The sequence below is a fragment of the Rattus rattus genome, chromosome 4 (genome assembly GCF_011064425.1).
Source record: "Rattus rattus isolate New Zealand chromosome 4, Rrattus_CSIRO_v1, whole genome shotgun sequence".
Classification (NCBI taxonomy): domain Eukaryota; kingdom Metazoa; phylum Chordata; class Mammalia; order Rodentia; family Muridae; genus Rattus; species Rattus rattus.
In genome coordinates, this window is record NC_046157.1 from 122,437,571 (window position 1) to 122,455,418 (window position 17,848).

At 38.9% G+C, this 17,848-nt stretch overlaps 1 protein-coding gene across 1 annotated transcript in view; it reads right to left on the reverse strand.

Moving 5' to 3' along the window:
* Nucleotides 1-17,848, reverse strand: part of Hibch (3-hydroxyisobutyryl-CoA hydrolase) — a 164,638-nt gene that overhangs the window by 113,128 nt on the left and 33,662 nt on the right. Inside the window, exon 7 of the mRNA XM_032899734.1 lies at nucleotides 13,866-13,944. Within this exon, the coding sequence (XP_032755625.1) occupies nucleotides 13,866-13,944 (79 nt within the window). The remainder of the gene's footprint in view (nucleotides 1-13,865; nucleotides 13,945-17,848) is intronic.

Here is a 17,848-nt window from a genome sequence, read left to right on the forward strand (position 1 = left end):
AAAAATCTTTTCGAATGCATTTTCTCTTAGATTAAAACCTCCACCTTAGCAAGTGTAAATGTCCAAACACTTTTTAGTTTCATCTCTCTCTGATCACTCTCAATCACAGCCGTCTGTGGTTTTTTTTAAGTGGATATATTTTTTATTTCCATTTTAAATATTGTCCATCATCCCCAAACCCCTTCTTCTGCAGGTGTTTCCCCAACCAACCTGCACCCCTTCCCACCTCCTGCCTGACATTTCCCCCATACTGGGGCCCAGGCCTTAGCAGGACCAGGACTTCTCCTTTGGTGCCCAACAGGCCATCCTCTGCTACCTATATGCAGCTGGAGCCAACAGGTCTGTCCATGTATTCAGTGTTTGGGTAATGGTTTAGTTCCTAGGAGCTCTGGATTTAGTTGGTGACATGTTCTTAATGGGGTTGCAAGCCCTTTCACTCCTTAATCCTTTCTCTAACTCCTCAATGCAGACCCCATTCTCAGTTCAATGGTTTGCTGTCAGCATTAGCCTCTTTATTGTCATGCTCTTGCTGAGCCTCTCCAGGAGACAGCCTGTCAGGCTCTACCATGCACTTCTTAGCATTAGTAATAATATCTGGGTTTGGTGGCTGTAAAGTATATGGGTTGGATTCCCCAGGTGGGGCCCAGGCTCTGAGAATGGCCCTTCTGCAATCTCTGTTCCATATCTCCTCCTACCAGTGCTTCAACAATTCTGAATACAGGAAACCCTCTATCCTGAAACATTCTCTTATCATTTGAGACATGGCTGCCCAGTCTCCCCAGACACAGTGAGCACTTCTTTTTATCTCTGTGTCTCTTAGCTTGACCCTGGGCTTCGGGACTATCTACACTTGCTGTGGGATTTACTATAGTTTATTTTCCTTGACCCCTGTGGCTTTAAGTAACATTAGTGTGCTTATTAGTGTCTGTTATTGGCAGAGTTGCATCCCAAAATCTGTAATAGTTTGAAGCATGTAAGCACGATGTAACTTCATTATTTAGGAACCAAGCTTTTGGATGCAATGTGTTGCAGTCCAGCAGAGACCAGATCTTACAGGAAGAAACATACACCTGAGGCTGTGAGAGATCTGGCAAGGAAGGTTGCCATCTAAAGAGCCAGGGAAGGACGGGAGGAAAGCAAGAAACATGCCAATGCCTTGGTCGCTCTCAGCTTTTGCAGAAATATGAGAATCAGTATGTGCAGCACTAAACGACTGGGCTATGCTACTGTCAAGAAACATGGGGTTGACAAACGAGCTACAAACCTAGTTGTTCCTTTCCCAATGCAAACTCTAGGTCTGTCTTTACAGTCACATGGCTAGTAAAGTATCTCTCGTGACCCAGAACCTCAGCTCTGGACTTGATCCCTTCAACTTCATGTTCTTCCTGATCAGCCCTCTGCCCCAAAACACGAACTGAACAGTTTGGTGCTACCCTAGTTCTGGTCTCCCCATCTAGAATCACTTTAACTCCTCATTCTATATGTGGAGGATCTGAGCCTAGAGAACAAAAGAGCTAAGTGGAATCACTAGAACACCAGACCCACCAACTAGATGAAAGAGCAGGGTCTGAGCTAACAAACACAGAGGAAGGCCTTGCCTCTGTACTCCAGAATCATTCAACAAGCTTAACTCACTGTCCCTTCCTACATGGAACAAAACCAAACCAAAACATCTAGCTAGATCAAAGGTTCCACAACTTACATTTTATCCTAAAAAAATGCATGAAACGAACATTTTGTAAGAACTGAAAACTCAAAAACCAGGCATGACAGTACACACTGTGGCCGGTACACGCCCAGCCATCAAGTACAGGTAGGAGGTCTCTAAATTTAAGGCCAGCTAAGACCAGTCAAGGATACAAATGTCAACAAAAAAAAGAAAGAATTGAGGGGCAGTACCGCAGAACCTTAACTAGGAGGGAGAAAGAAAATAAAACAACAGAAACTCTTTAAAATATCCAACACCCTTACAAAGGAGGTTGCACTTAAGATCTAATGAAAATTGCTAGCTAATATTTTGTTAGGATCTCTATTACTATGATGAAAATACCATGACCAAAACAAGTTGTGGAGAAAAAGTTTATTTAAACATAAACCCCACAGCATATTCAATGAAAGGAAATTCAGAACAGGAACTCAAACATGACAGGAACCTGAAGGCAGAGCTGGACGGAGAGGCCATGGAGGGTGCTTACAGGGTTGTTTCATGGCTTACCTGGCCTGCTTTCATAGAATCCAGGGACCACAGTCGAGGCATGGTACCATCCACCACACAGGCGCTGGGCCTTTCCCATCAATCACTAGTGAACTTACACCTATAGATCTGCCTGCAGTCTGCGCCTAATGGAAGCATTTGTAACTGAAGCCTCTCTCAGATGACTTTAGCTTGTATCACGTTGATATAAAACCACACGAGCCATCGGTAGTAAAAGCCATCTTTAGTCCCCAGCACGTGGGAGGCAGAGGTAGGTGGGTCTCTGGGTTTCAAACGCCTGCGGCCCACACAAACCCTATCTCTCGAGACACACAACAAGCAAAACCTACACATCTGTATGCAGGAAAACAATGCACAGTGAGACAAAACCAGCTGAAACTCGACACAAATGTAAGAGTTCACTCATATGTTCAAAAAAATACAGAGAACAGAGAAGTTATGTTTTAACAACAAATCCTATTTCCACATGAAACTGAGATGAATGCATACACTGAAACATCAAGAAACACTAAAGGCAGACCTAGACTTTTCAGAGAGGAAATGCAAAATGTAGGAAGAGAATTAGACAAAATAACTTAAAATGAACATAGAACAGGCTGGATGCGCAGGCCCAGTAAGTTCTAGCTTCTAGCCAGGCCAGGGACCACGGGCTCAGCTAGGCAGCATGGTCACCAGGCTGGCCTGGAGTCCGCACAACAGTGCCTCAAAGTTTATATAAAGACATAAAGGTATTCTCCTCAGAGGTAGAATACTCCTTTCGACTGTGTGAGGCCTGAGTTCAGTCTGCTGCACTACACCCCACACCCACACAAACGGATGGATTACTAGCATGTGTGCACACATACAGGAGGAGTGCATCTCAATGAGTGTAAAAGATGTAGCTGAAAAGGAAGATTGAGAAAAATATTTGAAAAATTCTCATTTTGAGAGAGAATGAATCCAAATATGGAAATGAACATATACACATGAAGATGAGAACGCAAAACTAAAATCATCAAGACAGACATGTATAATATAGAACAAAGTAGATGAAAACAAATGTTTCTATAGGAAAATGTAAACTATAAGATATCATAACTTCTTCAAAGTGCTCATTGGCTCAAAGCATAGCTATATACCAAGTCTGAGTAGAACACATTCATTGACCCACCATGAGCATCTTACTCAAGGGAAAAGAAAAAAAAACAACTAAGTTGAAATGCACTTAACAAACCCATTGGGCACTATGTTAGCCACAGCACTCTGTACCACAGAGCACCAGCTGTGTGACCATGTGGGCCATGTACGTAATTCAGAGATGTAACCTAGCACAGCAATCTCTCATCACTTAGTACTTTCCAGGGAATAAAGCAGAATTCAAAAATTTGAGTGTAGTTTCTACAAAATGTGTAGATAAAAGTGATTTATTAAAATGTAATTAACCTGTTCTTACCTGACAAGACAAGAAAATGAGGCTGCAAATGGAAACCAAAGTGATGAAAATAAGTGTTAAACAAACTGAAGACAACTTCAAACCAACAGAATGATATGGAAAGAATAAACTAATAAGTAATCAAGAATGAAAGAGAAAACTACTTATGAGCCAACCCAAACAGTACCCCGGGCAGCTTTAATGTATTGTACAAGTCCCCACTTTGTCAGTGTTGTTCAGGATTATGACTCACCACGGTTCCAGAGGTTCAAATCTCGATCACAGACTTTTCAACAAGAGAACCAACAGGCTCCATGGCTACAATTACATTCTACAGAGCATTTAGAAAAGAGAAATGATAATAATTCTACATTTATTCATAAAAGAAAACAGTTCACCAATACAGAAATACAAAAGGTCATTATAAATCAGTCTGCAAACCTCTCATAATCATAGCTACAAAAATTACAAATAAAGTTTCAGAGATCAAATTAAACAACATGTTAAAAGGATTACTAATATGAGATGAAAGATCCAACAGGGTAAATCTGTACTGAAAAAAGACAAATAATTTACCATTGACAATTTTTAAACGAATGTTCAGCTCAATAGATACAAGAAAAAATCTGACAAACCTAAAGTCTATTCTTCAGCTGCACAGAAAAATTTTCTTCACACTTACGTCACAGTAGAGAGAATTCTCATTGGTAACTTAACAACCCACCTGAAAACTCGGAACAAGAAAAATAATAGCGCCTCAAAAAGTAGATGGAAAGAAAGAAAAGACGGGCTGAAATCAGTGAAATAGAAACAAATAAGAACAAAAATCAAACAAAGAATCAATTAAACAGTTTTTTTTGAAAAATCAACAAAAATGTCTTGTCAGCCCACACCCAAATCAACTAAAAGACAAGAGAAGAATCAATGGAATAAAATTAAAATAAAAGGAGAGAACATTAACAGACACCAAGGAAATCAGACATTCATGAGACAATTTAAAAAAATTTGTACTCTACCTGACTGCTAAAAAGAATGGATGAATTTCTTTATAAATGAACTACCAAAATTAAGTCAAGACAAAATAAGCAATTTAAAAGACCCATAACCCAATTGAAATAAAAGCAATAATTAAAAATCTCCAAAGAGATTCCCTGTAAACCTCTGCTCCCTTCATCCCAGCACCTGTAGGAGGCCTAACCATACAGGTTAACCTCCTTCCCCAACCTTCCTGTCTTGCAAAGATCCTCTGAACCTCCCCCAGCTACCCTGGAGCATTCTGCTATCAGTAGAGACCTCCATTCTCCTGCCCTCTCTGTCCACCTTCATCAGACCTAGAACTCCTGAATCATATATGCGAAAAATACCCATCAGTGGCCTGCCACTAGGGCATCAAGGTTAATCCTCCTCCTTTAAATATCTACTACAACAGTAACATACAGTGACCAAAGCCATGCAGCTGGCTACAAAAGCCAAGGCAATATGACACCTTCAGAGCACAGCTACCTAGATATCCTAACACAACTGAAGTACAAGAAAATGACCTTAAATTCAATCTTATAAAGATGATAGAGGCCTTTAAAGAGAAAATGAATAAATCCCTTAAACAAATACAGGAAAATACAGTGAAGGAAATAAAACTATTCAAGACCTGAAAATGGAAATAGAAGCAATAAAGAAAACACAAACTGAGGCAATCTTGGAGATGGCAAATCTAGGTTAAGAGAGCAGGAAGTGCAGGCATAAGCATCACCAATAGAATACAGGAGATGGAAGAGAGAATCTCAGACATAGAAGATACAATAGAAGAAAGGATACATCAAGTCAAAAGAAACTGCTAAAAAGCTAAAAAATTCTGACACAAAACATTCAGAAATCTGGAATATGGAAAAAGACATAACCTAAGAATCATATGGAATGAAGAAGGTTGGAGATTCCCAGCTCTAAGGCCTGGATGATATTCTCAATAAAATCATAGAAAAAATTTCCCCTAATATAAGGACAGATTTGCCTATAAACATACAAGATACTTATAGAACACCAATTAGAATGAACAAGAAAGAAAAATCCTCCTACCACATATTAATCAAAGCACTAAATTATAGAACAAAGAAAAGAATATTAAAAGCAGAAAGCGAAAATGACAAGGTAACATAGAAAGGCAGACCTATCAGAATTATAACCAATTTCTCAGAAGACACCCCAAAAGCTAGAAAGGCCTGGACAGCTCTCTTGCAACCTCTAGAAAACTACAAATGCCAACATAGATTACTGTACCCAGCAAAAATCTCAATCACCATAGATGGAGAAAACAAGGAATCTTAAAACAAATCTAAATTAAAACAATATCTATGCATAAATTCAGCACAACAGAAAATATTGGGAGAAAACTCCAAACCCAAGGAAGACAACTGCATCTAAGAAAACATAAAAATAACTCCATAACCAGGAAAGATAAGGGAAACACACACACACACACACACAGACACACACACAGACACACACACAGACACACACACACACACACACACACACACACTAACACCACCAACATTAAAATAACAAGAATTAACAATCATCACTGGTCATTAATAATTTTCAAATAAGTGAAAATTCGATTCTCCAATAAAAGGACACAGGTTAACAGAATGGATGCAAAAACAGGATCCATGATTCTGCTGCATACAAGAAACATATCTCAGTAAAATAAGATAGATATTATCTTGGAGTAAAGGGCTAAAAAAAAAGTTTCCCAAGAGAATGGTCCCAAGAAGCAAGCTGGAGTAGCCATTGTAATATCTAATAAAACACCCTTTCAACCAAAATTAACCAAAAGAGACAGGAAAGTACACTTCATACTCATCAAAGGAAAAATCTACCAAGATGATATCCCATTTCTGAACATCTATGCCCCAAACACAAGGGCACCCACATTTGTAAAGAAAGATTGTTAAATCGCACATTGAACACCACAAATTAATAGTGGGATACTTCAACACCCTACTCTCATCAACTGATAGATCATCCAGTCAAAACTCAACAGAGAAATGATGAAACTAACAGACATTATGAATGAAATGGCCCTAACAGACATATATAGAATATTTCACCCAAACTCAAAACAATATACCTTCTTCTCAGTACCTCATGGATACTTCTCCAAAATTAATTATAGAGTCATTCACAAAACAAGTCTCAACAGATACAAGAAAACTGAAATAACACTTTGTATCTTCTCAGACTATCACAGATGAAAGAAGGTGTTTTAACAACAGAAATACAGAAAGCCTATGTATTCATGGAAACTGAACAGCTCTCTACTCAATTTGGGGTAGACCTTTGGGGTCAGGGAAGAAATAAATAAAGAAATTAAAGACTTTCTAGAATTCAGTGAAAATAAAGGCACAACATACCCAAATTTATGGGACACAATGAAAGCGTGCTAGAAGGAAAGCTCATAGCACTTAGTGCGTCCAAAAAGAAAGTAGAAAGGTCTTATACCAACAATTTTAAAGTACACCTGAAAGCTCTAGAAAAAGAAAGAAGCAAGCATCCCCAAGAGAGAAGGCAGGAAATAATCAAAACCAAGTCTGAAATCAATTACTTAGAGGCAAAGAAAACAATACAAAGAATCAAAACCAAGAGCTGGTTCTTTGAGAAAATCAACAAGATAGACAAACCCTTAGCCTAACTAACCAAAAGACAAAGAGACAGAATCCAAATAAACGAAATCAGAAATGAAAAGGGAGACATAATAACAGAAACTGAGTAAATTCAAAGAATCATTAGATCTTACTTCAAAAGACTGTACTCCAAAATTGGAAAATCTTAACAAAATGGATGATTTTCTACACAGATAACACATAACAAAGTTAAATCAAGATTAGTTAAACTATTTAAACAGTTCTATAAGCCCTGACAAAATACAAGCAGTCATCAAAAGTCTCCCAAACAAAAAACAAAAAACAAAACAAAAAAACCAGGGCCAGTGCAGAATTTACCGTACTGAAGAGCTAATATCAATATTCTTCAAATTATTCCACAAAATAGAAACAGAAGCAATACTGCCAAACTGCTTCTATGAAGTCACAGTTACCCTGATACATAAACCACACAAAGACTCAACAAAGACAATTTCAGGCTGATTTCTCTTATGAACATTGATAAAAATACTCAAGCTATACCTCTCTTGGGCATATACCCAAAAGATGCTACAATATACAACAAAGACACATGCTCCACTATGTTCATAGCAGCCTTATTTATAATAGACAGAGGCTGGAAAGAACACAGATGCCCTTCAACAGAGGAATGGATACAGAAAATGTGGTACATCTACACAATGGAAAACTACTCAGCTATCAAAAACAATGATTTCAGGAAATTCATAGGCAAATGGATGGAACTGGAAAATATCATCCTCAGTGAGGTAAACCAATCACAGAAAAACACACATGGTATGCACTCATTGATAAGTGGATATTAGCCCAAAAGCTCGAATTACCCAAGATACAATCCACAGACCACATGAACCTCAAGAAGAAGGATGACCAAAGTACGGATGCCTCACTCCTTCTTAAAAGGGGGAACAAAAATATTCATAGGAGGGGATATAGAGGCAAAGTTTGGAGCAGCGACTGAAGGAACAGCCATTCAGAGCTTACCCCACATGTGGCCCATACATATAGCCACCAAAACTAGATAAGATTGATGATGCTAAGAAGTGCATGCTGACAGGAACTGGATATAGATCTCTCCTGAGAGACACAGCCAGAGCATGTCAAATACAGAGGCAAATGCAGCAGCCAACCTTTGAACTGAGAACTGGACCCCATTGGAGGAATTAGAGAAAGTATTGAAAGAGCTGAAGGGGCTTGCAACCCCATAAGAACAATGCCAATCAACCAGAGCACCCAGGGACTAAACATTACCCAAAGACTATACATGGACTTACCCATGGCTCCAGCTGCATATGTAGCAGAGGATGGTCTTGTTTGGCACCAATGGAAGGAGAAGCCCTTGGTCCTGCCAAGGTTGGACCCCAGTGTAGGGAATGTCAGATGGGGAGACCGAAGGAGGGTGGATAGGAGGAACACTCAAATTTATTGAATAGATAAAACAATTCAATAAAATGTAGAGACACTTTCATATTTTGAGATTAAAAAAAATCAATGAAGTTTCAGAAAAATCTTCCAGGGAGTGGGTGGACGCTCAGAGGAACACATTAGATTGGAGCCCCATGTCTTGCTCAGTCCCTTTCCTCAGGAGACAACTTCTAGGTTACTTGACACCCCCATGAAATGCTTTGCATGGTATGTCAGAACTCATGCCATCTAATGGGATGTCCAATGCCTTATGTCTTTACAGTGTGAAACCAGGAAGACACCATGCTGTTTTTATAACCAGTAGTTTGAAAAACCACTGGTTATTGTGATTGCAATGAAAAAAAAGTCCATCTATTTTTTTTTTTTTTTTTTTTTTTTTTTATTAACTTGAGTATTTCTTAAAAAACATCCCCTCCCCCCCCTTCCTTAAAATAAATCTAGTTCACTAGGGGTTCAAAGGACCCAGGGCTTCTTCCACTGGTGCTCTTAAGGATATTCATTGAATCCAGGGTCAAATCCATGTATAGTCTTTGGGCAGTGGCAAAAACATCTTCATTCTTCCAGTTTCTCTGAAACATCCTGATCTCAGTTAGGCATTCATTTGCTGTATTCTGGCCCTCATGAGCGATCTGGGATTTCATTTGTTCAGGCATCTAGGTAATTCAAGCATTTGGGCTAATAGCATTATCAATGAGTAAACCATGTATGTCTTTATGTGATTAGGTTAACTCAGGATGATAAACCATTTGCCCTACTAATTTCATAATTGTTTTGATAGCAAATTCAAAAGAGATGTACCACATTTTCTGTATCCATTCTCTGTTGAAGGCATCTGGCTTCTGAAAGGCAACATTGGACAAATGTTATATATGCCCAATAGCTGGATCCTCATTCAATGTCCAAAATTTTCTGAGGAACCTCAGACTGATTTCCAGAATGGTTGCAGCAGTCTGCAACCCCACTAACAATGGAGGAGTGTTGGGAGGGAACACTCTTATAGAAGAAGGGAAGGGGGATGGGATAGGGGGCTTATGTCTGGGAAACCAGGAAAGGGAATAACATTTGAAATGTAATAAAAAAAAGTCCAATAAAAACAAAATAAATAAAAGGAAAAATACTTGAAATCTGAATCCAGAAATGCATCAAAAAACATCATTCAACATGATCAATTAGGCTTCACCCCAGGGATGCAGGCATGGTTTGACATATGAAAATCGATAAACGCAATTACTATATAATCAAATTCAAAAGAATCACATGATCATCTCATTAGAGGCTGAAAAGGCATTTGACAAAATATAACACCCATTCATGTTAAAGTACTAGAGAGATCAGGGATACAGGGCACATAGCTAAACATAATCAAAGCAATATACAGCAAACCAGTAGCCAACATCAAACTAAATGGAGAGAAACTTAAAACAAGCCCACTAAAATCAGAAACAAGACAAGGCTACCCACTCTCTCCCCATCTATTCAATATAGTACTTGAAGTTCTAACCAGAGCAATAAGACAACTAAAGGAGATCAAGGGGATACAAACTGGAAAGGAAGAAGTCCAAATGCCATTATTTCTATATGATATGATAATATACATAGGTGACTCCAAAAATTCTACCAGAAAACTCCCACAGCTAATAAACACCTTGAGCAGAGTGAGCAGATACAAAATTAACTCAAAGAAATCAGTAGCTCTCCTTTGTACAAATGATAAATGAGCCAAGAAAAAAATTAGGGAAACAAGTCCCTTTACAATACCCATGAATAATATAAGAGCTCTTGCTGTGCCTCTAACCCAGTAAGTGAAAGACCAACATGACGAGAACTTCAAGTCTCAGAGGCCTGATGTGCAAGGGAGGGTATACCCAGGGAGGTCTCCACTGCCTCAGAGTACAAGGAAGGGGAAGTAGGGAAGGACTGTTGGAGGGGTGACCAGGACGAGGGGATCTGAGTGGGATGTAAAGTGATTTATTAAAAAGTCTCCCAACAGCAGCAACAACAACAACAACAACAACAATGGAGGCAGATGGAGTCAGTGCAGAACTCTGACAGTCCCTCAAAGAAGAATTACAATATTCCTCAAATTACTCCACAAAAGAGAAACTGAAGGCACACAGACTTTCTAGTTCTTTCTATGATGCCACTAATACTCCAATACCCAAACCACACAGACTCAACCACAAGAAGAAGTTTACACGTCAATTCCCCTTAAGTATTTAGGTGCAAAAAATTTCATTAAAACACTCACAAACTAAATCCAAGAAAACATCCTTCATGATTAACTTGGCTTCATCCCAGAGAAGTAGCCATATTTGAAAGACTAGGGATACATGGGCCATTCCTATTAAGAAAGATAACTTACAGCATGCCCACAGCCAATATCAACTTAAATGGGAGCATTTCCATTAAGATAAGGAACAAGACAAGGTTCTCTAGAATTCAAATTGTATCACAGAACTATAATAATTAAAATAGCATGGTACTGGAATAAAAATAGGCATGTTGATCAATGGAATTGAATTAAAGAAGCAGGCATAAATCCACATACCTACAGACACCTGACTTTTAACAAAGAAGTAAAAAATACACACTGGAGAAAAGACAACTTCTCCCACAAACAGTGCTGGTCAAACTGTGAGGTCCATATATGAAATGAAAATAGATCCCCATCACTCTGCACAAGACTCGAATCCAAATATACCAAGGGCATCAACATAAAACCAGATACCCTGAATCTGTTACAGTTAAAGTGGGAAGTAGGCTTGAACTCATTTACACCAGAAAGTACTCTGAACAGGACACTGATACCTCAGATACTAAGATTAATAAATGAGACCTAATGAAACTGAAAAGCTTTTGTAATGCAAAGGACACCATTATTCAGGCAAGGTACCAGCCTACAAAATGAAAAGAAACCTTTATCAATTAAATATCTAATAGAGTGTTAGTATCTAGAATGTAGAAAAGAATTACAAAAAACAAACAAAAGATCTGAACACCAACAAAACAAATAACCCAACTTAAAAAGTATGTTACAAAACTAAACATAGAGCTCTTAAAAGGTGAAACACAATGGCTAAGGAGCACTTAAGTAATGTTCAACATCCTTTATCATCAGGGAATGCAAATTAGAGCTACCTTGAGTTTTCAGACACTTACACGTGTCAGAATGACCAAGATCAGTAAAACAAATGACAGTTCATGCTGGCAAGGGTATAGGGAAGGGGAACACCTCCTACTCCTTGATAGTCAAAGTATAAATTTGGGATAGCCACTATGCAAATCAGTGTCGCAGTTCCTGCGGAAGAGGACTCAATCTAAAGATGTAGGCATAGCACTCTTGAGCATAGACCCAAAGACTGCTTCATTCTCCTACAAGGACACTTGCTCAACCATGTCCATTTCTGCTCTATTCATACCTTATATCCATCGATTGATGAATACATAAGGAAAATGTGGTACATTTATACAAGGAAGCTAGAAAACAATCATCCTGAGTGAGGCAACCCAGAGCCACAAAGACAAATTCTATATTTCCTTGTCTATGTGTATGTTAGCTTTTAAGCTTTCAAAATCTGGACTACAGTGGGAATAACTACAGTGGCTGGGCACCACTAAAAGACATGAGAGGAGGAGTGGACCTCACAAGGAAGAAGATAATGTGCAGAGTGAGAGAAACATTGGAACCCCTCTCCCTCAAGGCTCTGTAAGCAAGAGAAGGCAGAAAGACTGTTAAGAGCAGAAGTGGTAATGACTCCAAGAAAGAATGTCTTCCAGACACTACAGGACTAATGCACATATGAACTCAGAGAGACTATAACACCATGCAGGTATAGTTTGATATGGGAGTTTCAGTACTGAGAGGGGCAAGTGGACCCAACTCTAACCAAAAGCTATCTACAACTGAAACCTGCTGGGAAAGGGAATCAGTTTGCTTCATGAGTGTCACTGGGTATATCAACCACACTCCACAGTAGGCCCTGGGCTTAGGAGTACTTGGTCATCACACAATGAACTCAATGTTAATTTTTATAGTCTTTTGTTGTATTTTCCTTTGTTTTAGTCCTTTGTCCCCCTATTGGTCTTTTACTTGTGTGTTTTGATTACTGGCTTTGTGTTCTTGGGTGGAATATTATTTGTCTTTAGTTGTTTTGTTTAAATTTTTGTTTTTTTATATTTTCATTTTGCAGGAAAGAAAGGGAGAACATAAAGTTAGGCAGTAAGTATGTTAGGATCTGGAAGGAGTCGGGGGAGGGAGAAACATGATCAAAATGTACAGTTAGGTATGGTGTGGCACATGCCTAAATCTTAATTCTTGGAGGCTGGACTCAAGAGAAACTGTGAGGCTTGTTTGTCAAACAGTTTAGTTACATGGACCAGCTTCAGAGTCAATGAAAGACCCTGTCTCCAAATTAAGGTAGAGAGCAACAGAGAAGACCCCTAAGAGAGACCTCTGGCCTCCACAGGCATAGGCACACGGTATGCATGTGCACACACACCCTCACTCACACAAACACAGACACATAGAGCACACACAAAGAAGGCAATTCTACCTGAATTGACAGATTATAAACTTCACAAATACATAACAGAAGGAATTTTTGTTGAAACTTACAAACTAAACTTTATACAGAAATACCAATGATCTATATAACTGAAACAACTTGGGGAGAAAGGATAAAGTTGGGAGGTTATCACTGTCTGATTTCAAGAGTTACTGTAAGGCAACAGCAATCAAGATGGCAGGATGTTGACAATATCAACACAGGCAGCATAGACATCTGACACAGACAAAGGCAATTCAGTGGGCAAACAAGAGTTCTTTCAACAAACCCTGATAGAATAACTCCCTTTTTAACATAAGATAGTAATGTTGATCTATGAAGGTCTCAATGGGTCACAGATGGGAATGTGAAGAAATTTTCCCTTATCTAAGATTAAGTACACGGTGCTAATATTCTTATATGTGACATATATCCTGAGCTAACAATAAAGTGTCTTGTTTTTGTTTTTAAGTTCTTTCATTGTGGTATCTTACATGGAGTCCTTTGGCTTCACGGGTAAATGTATAATATATCTGAAATGTAGTAAAGGAATGTAATTCAAAAGTAATTACAAAAATTTCTGGTATTTTTACCTATTCCCGTTTCTGGCATAGCAAAGAGAGATCTTTCTGTAGCCACTCGGAATTGACCATGGACTGAAAGACCAACTCCCTAGGGAAATAAGGGAAAAAAAGTTTTAAAATATGGTAAAAAATTGAAAGCATTAACACATAAATATTACAAAGCAAGTACGTCTTACATTATCTTTATATTCTACAGCAATTTGTTTCAGTGTGCGGGTTTCAAGGAGCCCGAGCCTCACAATTTCAGATGAATTTGCATCTCTGACGTGTGAGGCTGGCCTGCTCTAAATGGTTAGTTCCTTTCAGCAATTTGTACTGCGCTCTGGTCCTTCTCAGCACTACAGGACACTGATTCTCCCGGGAAGCTGAGTACTACTTATTACTGGCACTAATAACTAAGAGAGCATGATCAAGTTAGTACAGAGAACTTGGTAATTTTGAAAAAAATATCTAACATATTTACTTACCTACTTTGTCAGATAAAATTAGCAATAGCATTATTTTCACATGCAGCATTTAATGAGACCAATTTTAAAACTCCTCCAAATTGGCTACTATGAAATTAGGTTGAAAGTCTACCTCAGACTTAACAAATGACACAGAAAAGGGCTGATACTACATAGAGCAAATGCTAGAAACAGAAGTACATGTGAAACCCAACTGTCCCTGTGCATGCTGACTGCTGTCCCTGTGCATGCTGACTGCTGTCCCTGTGTGTGCTTACTGTTGTCCCTGTCCTTCCCCTTGCTCTACTGTCCATGTTGTTCCCAATCTCCCCTGTTCTCATCCTCATCTTAGCCAGTGACATATATGCACAGCATTTAGAACAATGCCAGGCTCTTTGTGCTGTATGTTAGCTAAGTAGGGTTCGATACCTGAATCTTTTCATTTATTAAACTTTCCTAAATTTCTCCATGTTTTGCCTCTCATTAAGAAAACACTTAAACACCTATGTAATTTCTTATAAAGTTTTATACTGTATACTTATGTTTAAAATCTAATAATCATTGCCATAAATATGTCAATCAAGAACACTCTTTAGTCTGTACCTATGTCCTTTGTGGTGAACACCTGTAAGTCACACTAGAATCACTCTGTGTTGGCACACATGTTTGTTCTTGTCACTGCATTAGGACATGGTCAACTGACATTGCCCAAATCAGAGCAACCATACACTTCAAGACAGCCATGGACTCGTACAATTCTGATGAAAATAAAACATGTTACACTGATAAGTTCCTCTGTAGTTTTAAGAGCCTTTCTCTTATGTTCTATCTGTACTCCTGGTTTGTCATGTTGTAACCAAGAACTTAGAATTGTTCTGGAGTACACTGCTATGAATTTAAAAAGGAAACATCAGGCAGAATTAGCAGCTTTAAGGCAGTCTTCTGTTGAGCCCTGGACACAGATGATTCCAGTTCTCAACTCACAGACCCTGGCTCAGCTCTCCTCTATCTAACCATTGACCCTCGTCTTTTAACTAGCATAATTTCATAAGCAGTATGTAATTATAACCTTTATTATTTACATAGCAAGCTAAAATCTGACTATAACTCTCAATCTAAGTCCTATCATTTTCTTCCAAAAGATACACACAGTGATTTTCAAAACTCTTCAAGTTTTTCCATGTGTCATCACACACACACACACACACACACACACACACACACACCCCTCTATATGGCATATATTTTATATGTCCTAATAGTGTGTGCAGCAATACATTATTAAAACCATTCCATGGCCTGCCCAAGTCAGGCCCTCTAGCCTAGCCGACCCAGAGGGCTTTACCTTCCTTTATTCTTCCTGTGCTCATTCCATCAGCCGCTGCTTCAGGCCATTCCTCTAAAAGTTTAACCTTTTATACTTCAATTGATGGTCTAATTAAAAAATTACTTTGCATTACTAAATAATGGCTTTTATGATGACATTTGATACAAAGATCATTCTATCAGTCATATTTACGTTTTCTACTTCTATGCTGGCTAACCTTATATCAACTCAACACACCAACTAAAAAGGAGGGAACTTCAACCGAGAAAGCTCCTTAAGATCCACCTATAAGGTATTTTCTTAGTGATTGACGGAGAGGACCAGCCCATTGTGGGTAGTGCCATCCCTCGGCTGGTGGTCCTGGGTACTATAAGAAAGTAGGCTGAGTAAGTCATGGGAGCAAGCTAGTATGCAGCACCCCTCCATAGCCTCTGCAACAGCTCCTGCCTCCAAGTTCCTACCTTGTTTGAGTTCCTGTCCTGACTTCCTTTGATGATGAACAACAATAAGAAGGTGTAAGCCAAATCATTTCCTTTTGCTCTTTTGGTCATAGTGTTTTGTTGCAGCAACAGAAACCTCCATCCACCCACCCACCACACTTGTTGGTCCCCTCTTTTCTCCTTAATACCTCTTTTGCTTTCATATCATGCACATAAGCATGTGAATGTATCTATATGTATACACACACATGTACATACATGTACATACACATGAGCACCACACACATACATTCCAGTAAATGTATTTTTGAAATGAGGAAGAGCTAGAAGAAAAGAATTCTGTCTTTTCTATACTGAATCTGCCCTACCCAGGGAATCGCTAAGCAATGGACCCTAGAGCACCCAGCTGAGACTGACCTAGGGAACAAAGGCTGTGAGGGATAAGACAAAGTTACTGAGGTATGTAAACTAAAACACAGTCAGCTGGGCAGTGATGACAGGCAAATAAGTTTAAAGGTCATCTGAAATTTGAGCTAAGGAAGGGCTGATGTTAGAGGTAGAGAAGGCCATAGGCAGTATGTTTCATAGAATTCATAGAGCAAAGCAAACAGCTGGAAAGAAGCAGGGCATGAAAGGTAGAAGGGGCAAATGTAGGTGGGAGTTAGAGGATCAGACAGTTTGCTGTGAGACTGTATACCAGAATATCATTAGGAGTCATTTTATCTCTACATTAGACCAGAAGTATTGATTTTACCCTAGGTCTCTGAGCTATCCAGACTCAGGTTCATGGTCACTCAGCAGTGTTGGGTATGGGTTTCAGCTCACAAGTGTCCTCTGCCATGTAGAAGCTTCTCACTTTCATGAGGTTGCACTTATTGTTGAACAAGGGATGCTATGAAGAGGTATTGAATTTTGCCAAAGGTCTTTTCTGCATCTAATGAGATGATCATGAGGTTTTTGTCTTTCACTGTGTTTGTATGGTGGATGTCTTGGTCCAGCATTTCTCAACCGGTGGATCTCAACGCCTTTGGGGGTCAAACAACCCTTTCATAGTGGTCACATATCAGATATCTTGCATATCAGATATTTACATTGTGGCATAACAGTAGCAAAATTATACTTTCAACATCTTAATAAAATTAATTTTCTGGTTGGGGGTCATCATAACATGAGGAAAATGCACTAATGGGTCACAGCATTAGGAAGATTAGCCAAAGCTGTGAAGATACAGCATAACCACAACTCTTATTTAATTGGGGCTTGCATACAGTTTAGAAGTTTAGTTCATTATCACACAGTGGGAAGCATGGTGACATAGAGGCTGACATAGTGCTGGAGAGGAGCTAAGAGTTCCACATCTGGATCCAAAGGTAGCAGGAAGAAAGAAAGCCGTTGGGCCTGACTTAAGCCATTGAAATGCCAAAGCCCACCCTCAATGACATACTTCCTCCCACAAAACCATACCTACTCCAACAAGGCCACAGCTCCGAATCCTTGTTAAGTAGTGTCACTTCCTAATGTCTAAGTATTCAAATATTTGAGCCTATGGGAGCAGTTCCTAGTCAAATCACCAAAGTAAATTACTTTTATCAACTTACATATGTTAAACCATCCCTGAATCTCTGGAATAAATCCTGCTTTATTCAGGGTGGATGGTTTTTTGTTTTTTTTTTTTTTTTTGATGGATTCTTGGATCTTATGCAAGTATTTTATTCACATTTTTTATATCTATGTTCATAAGGCTAATAAAGTCTATAATTCTCTTTATATCATCTGGAT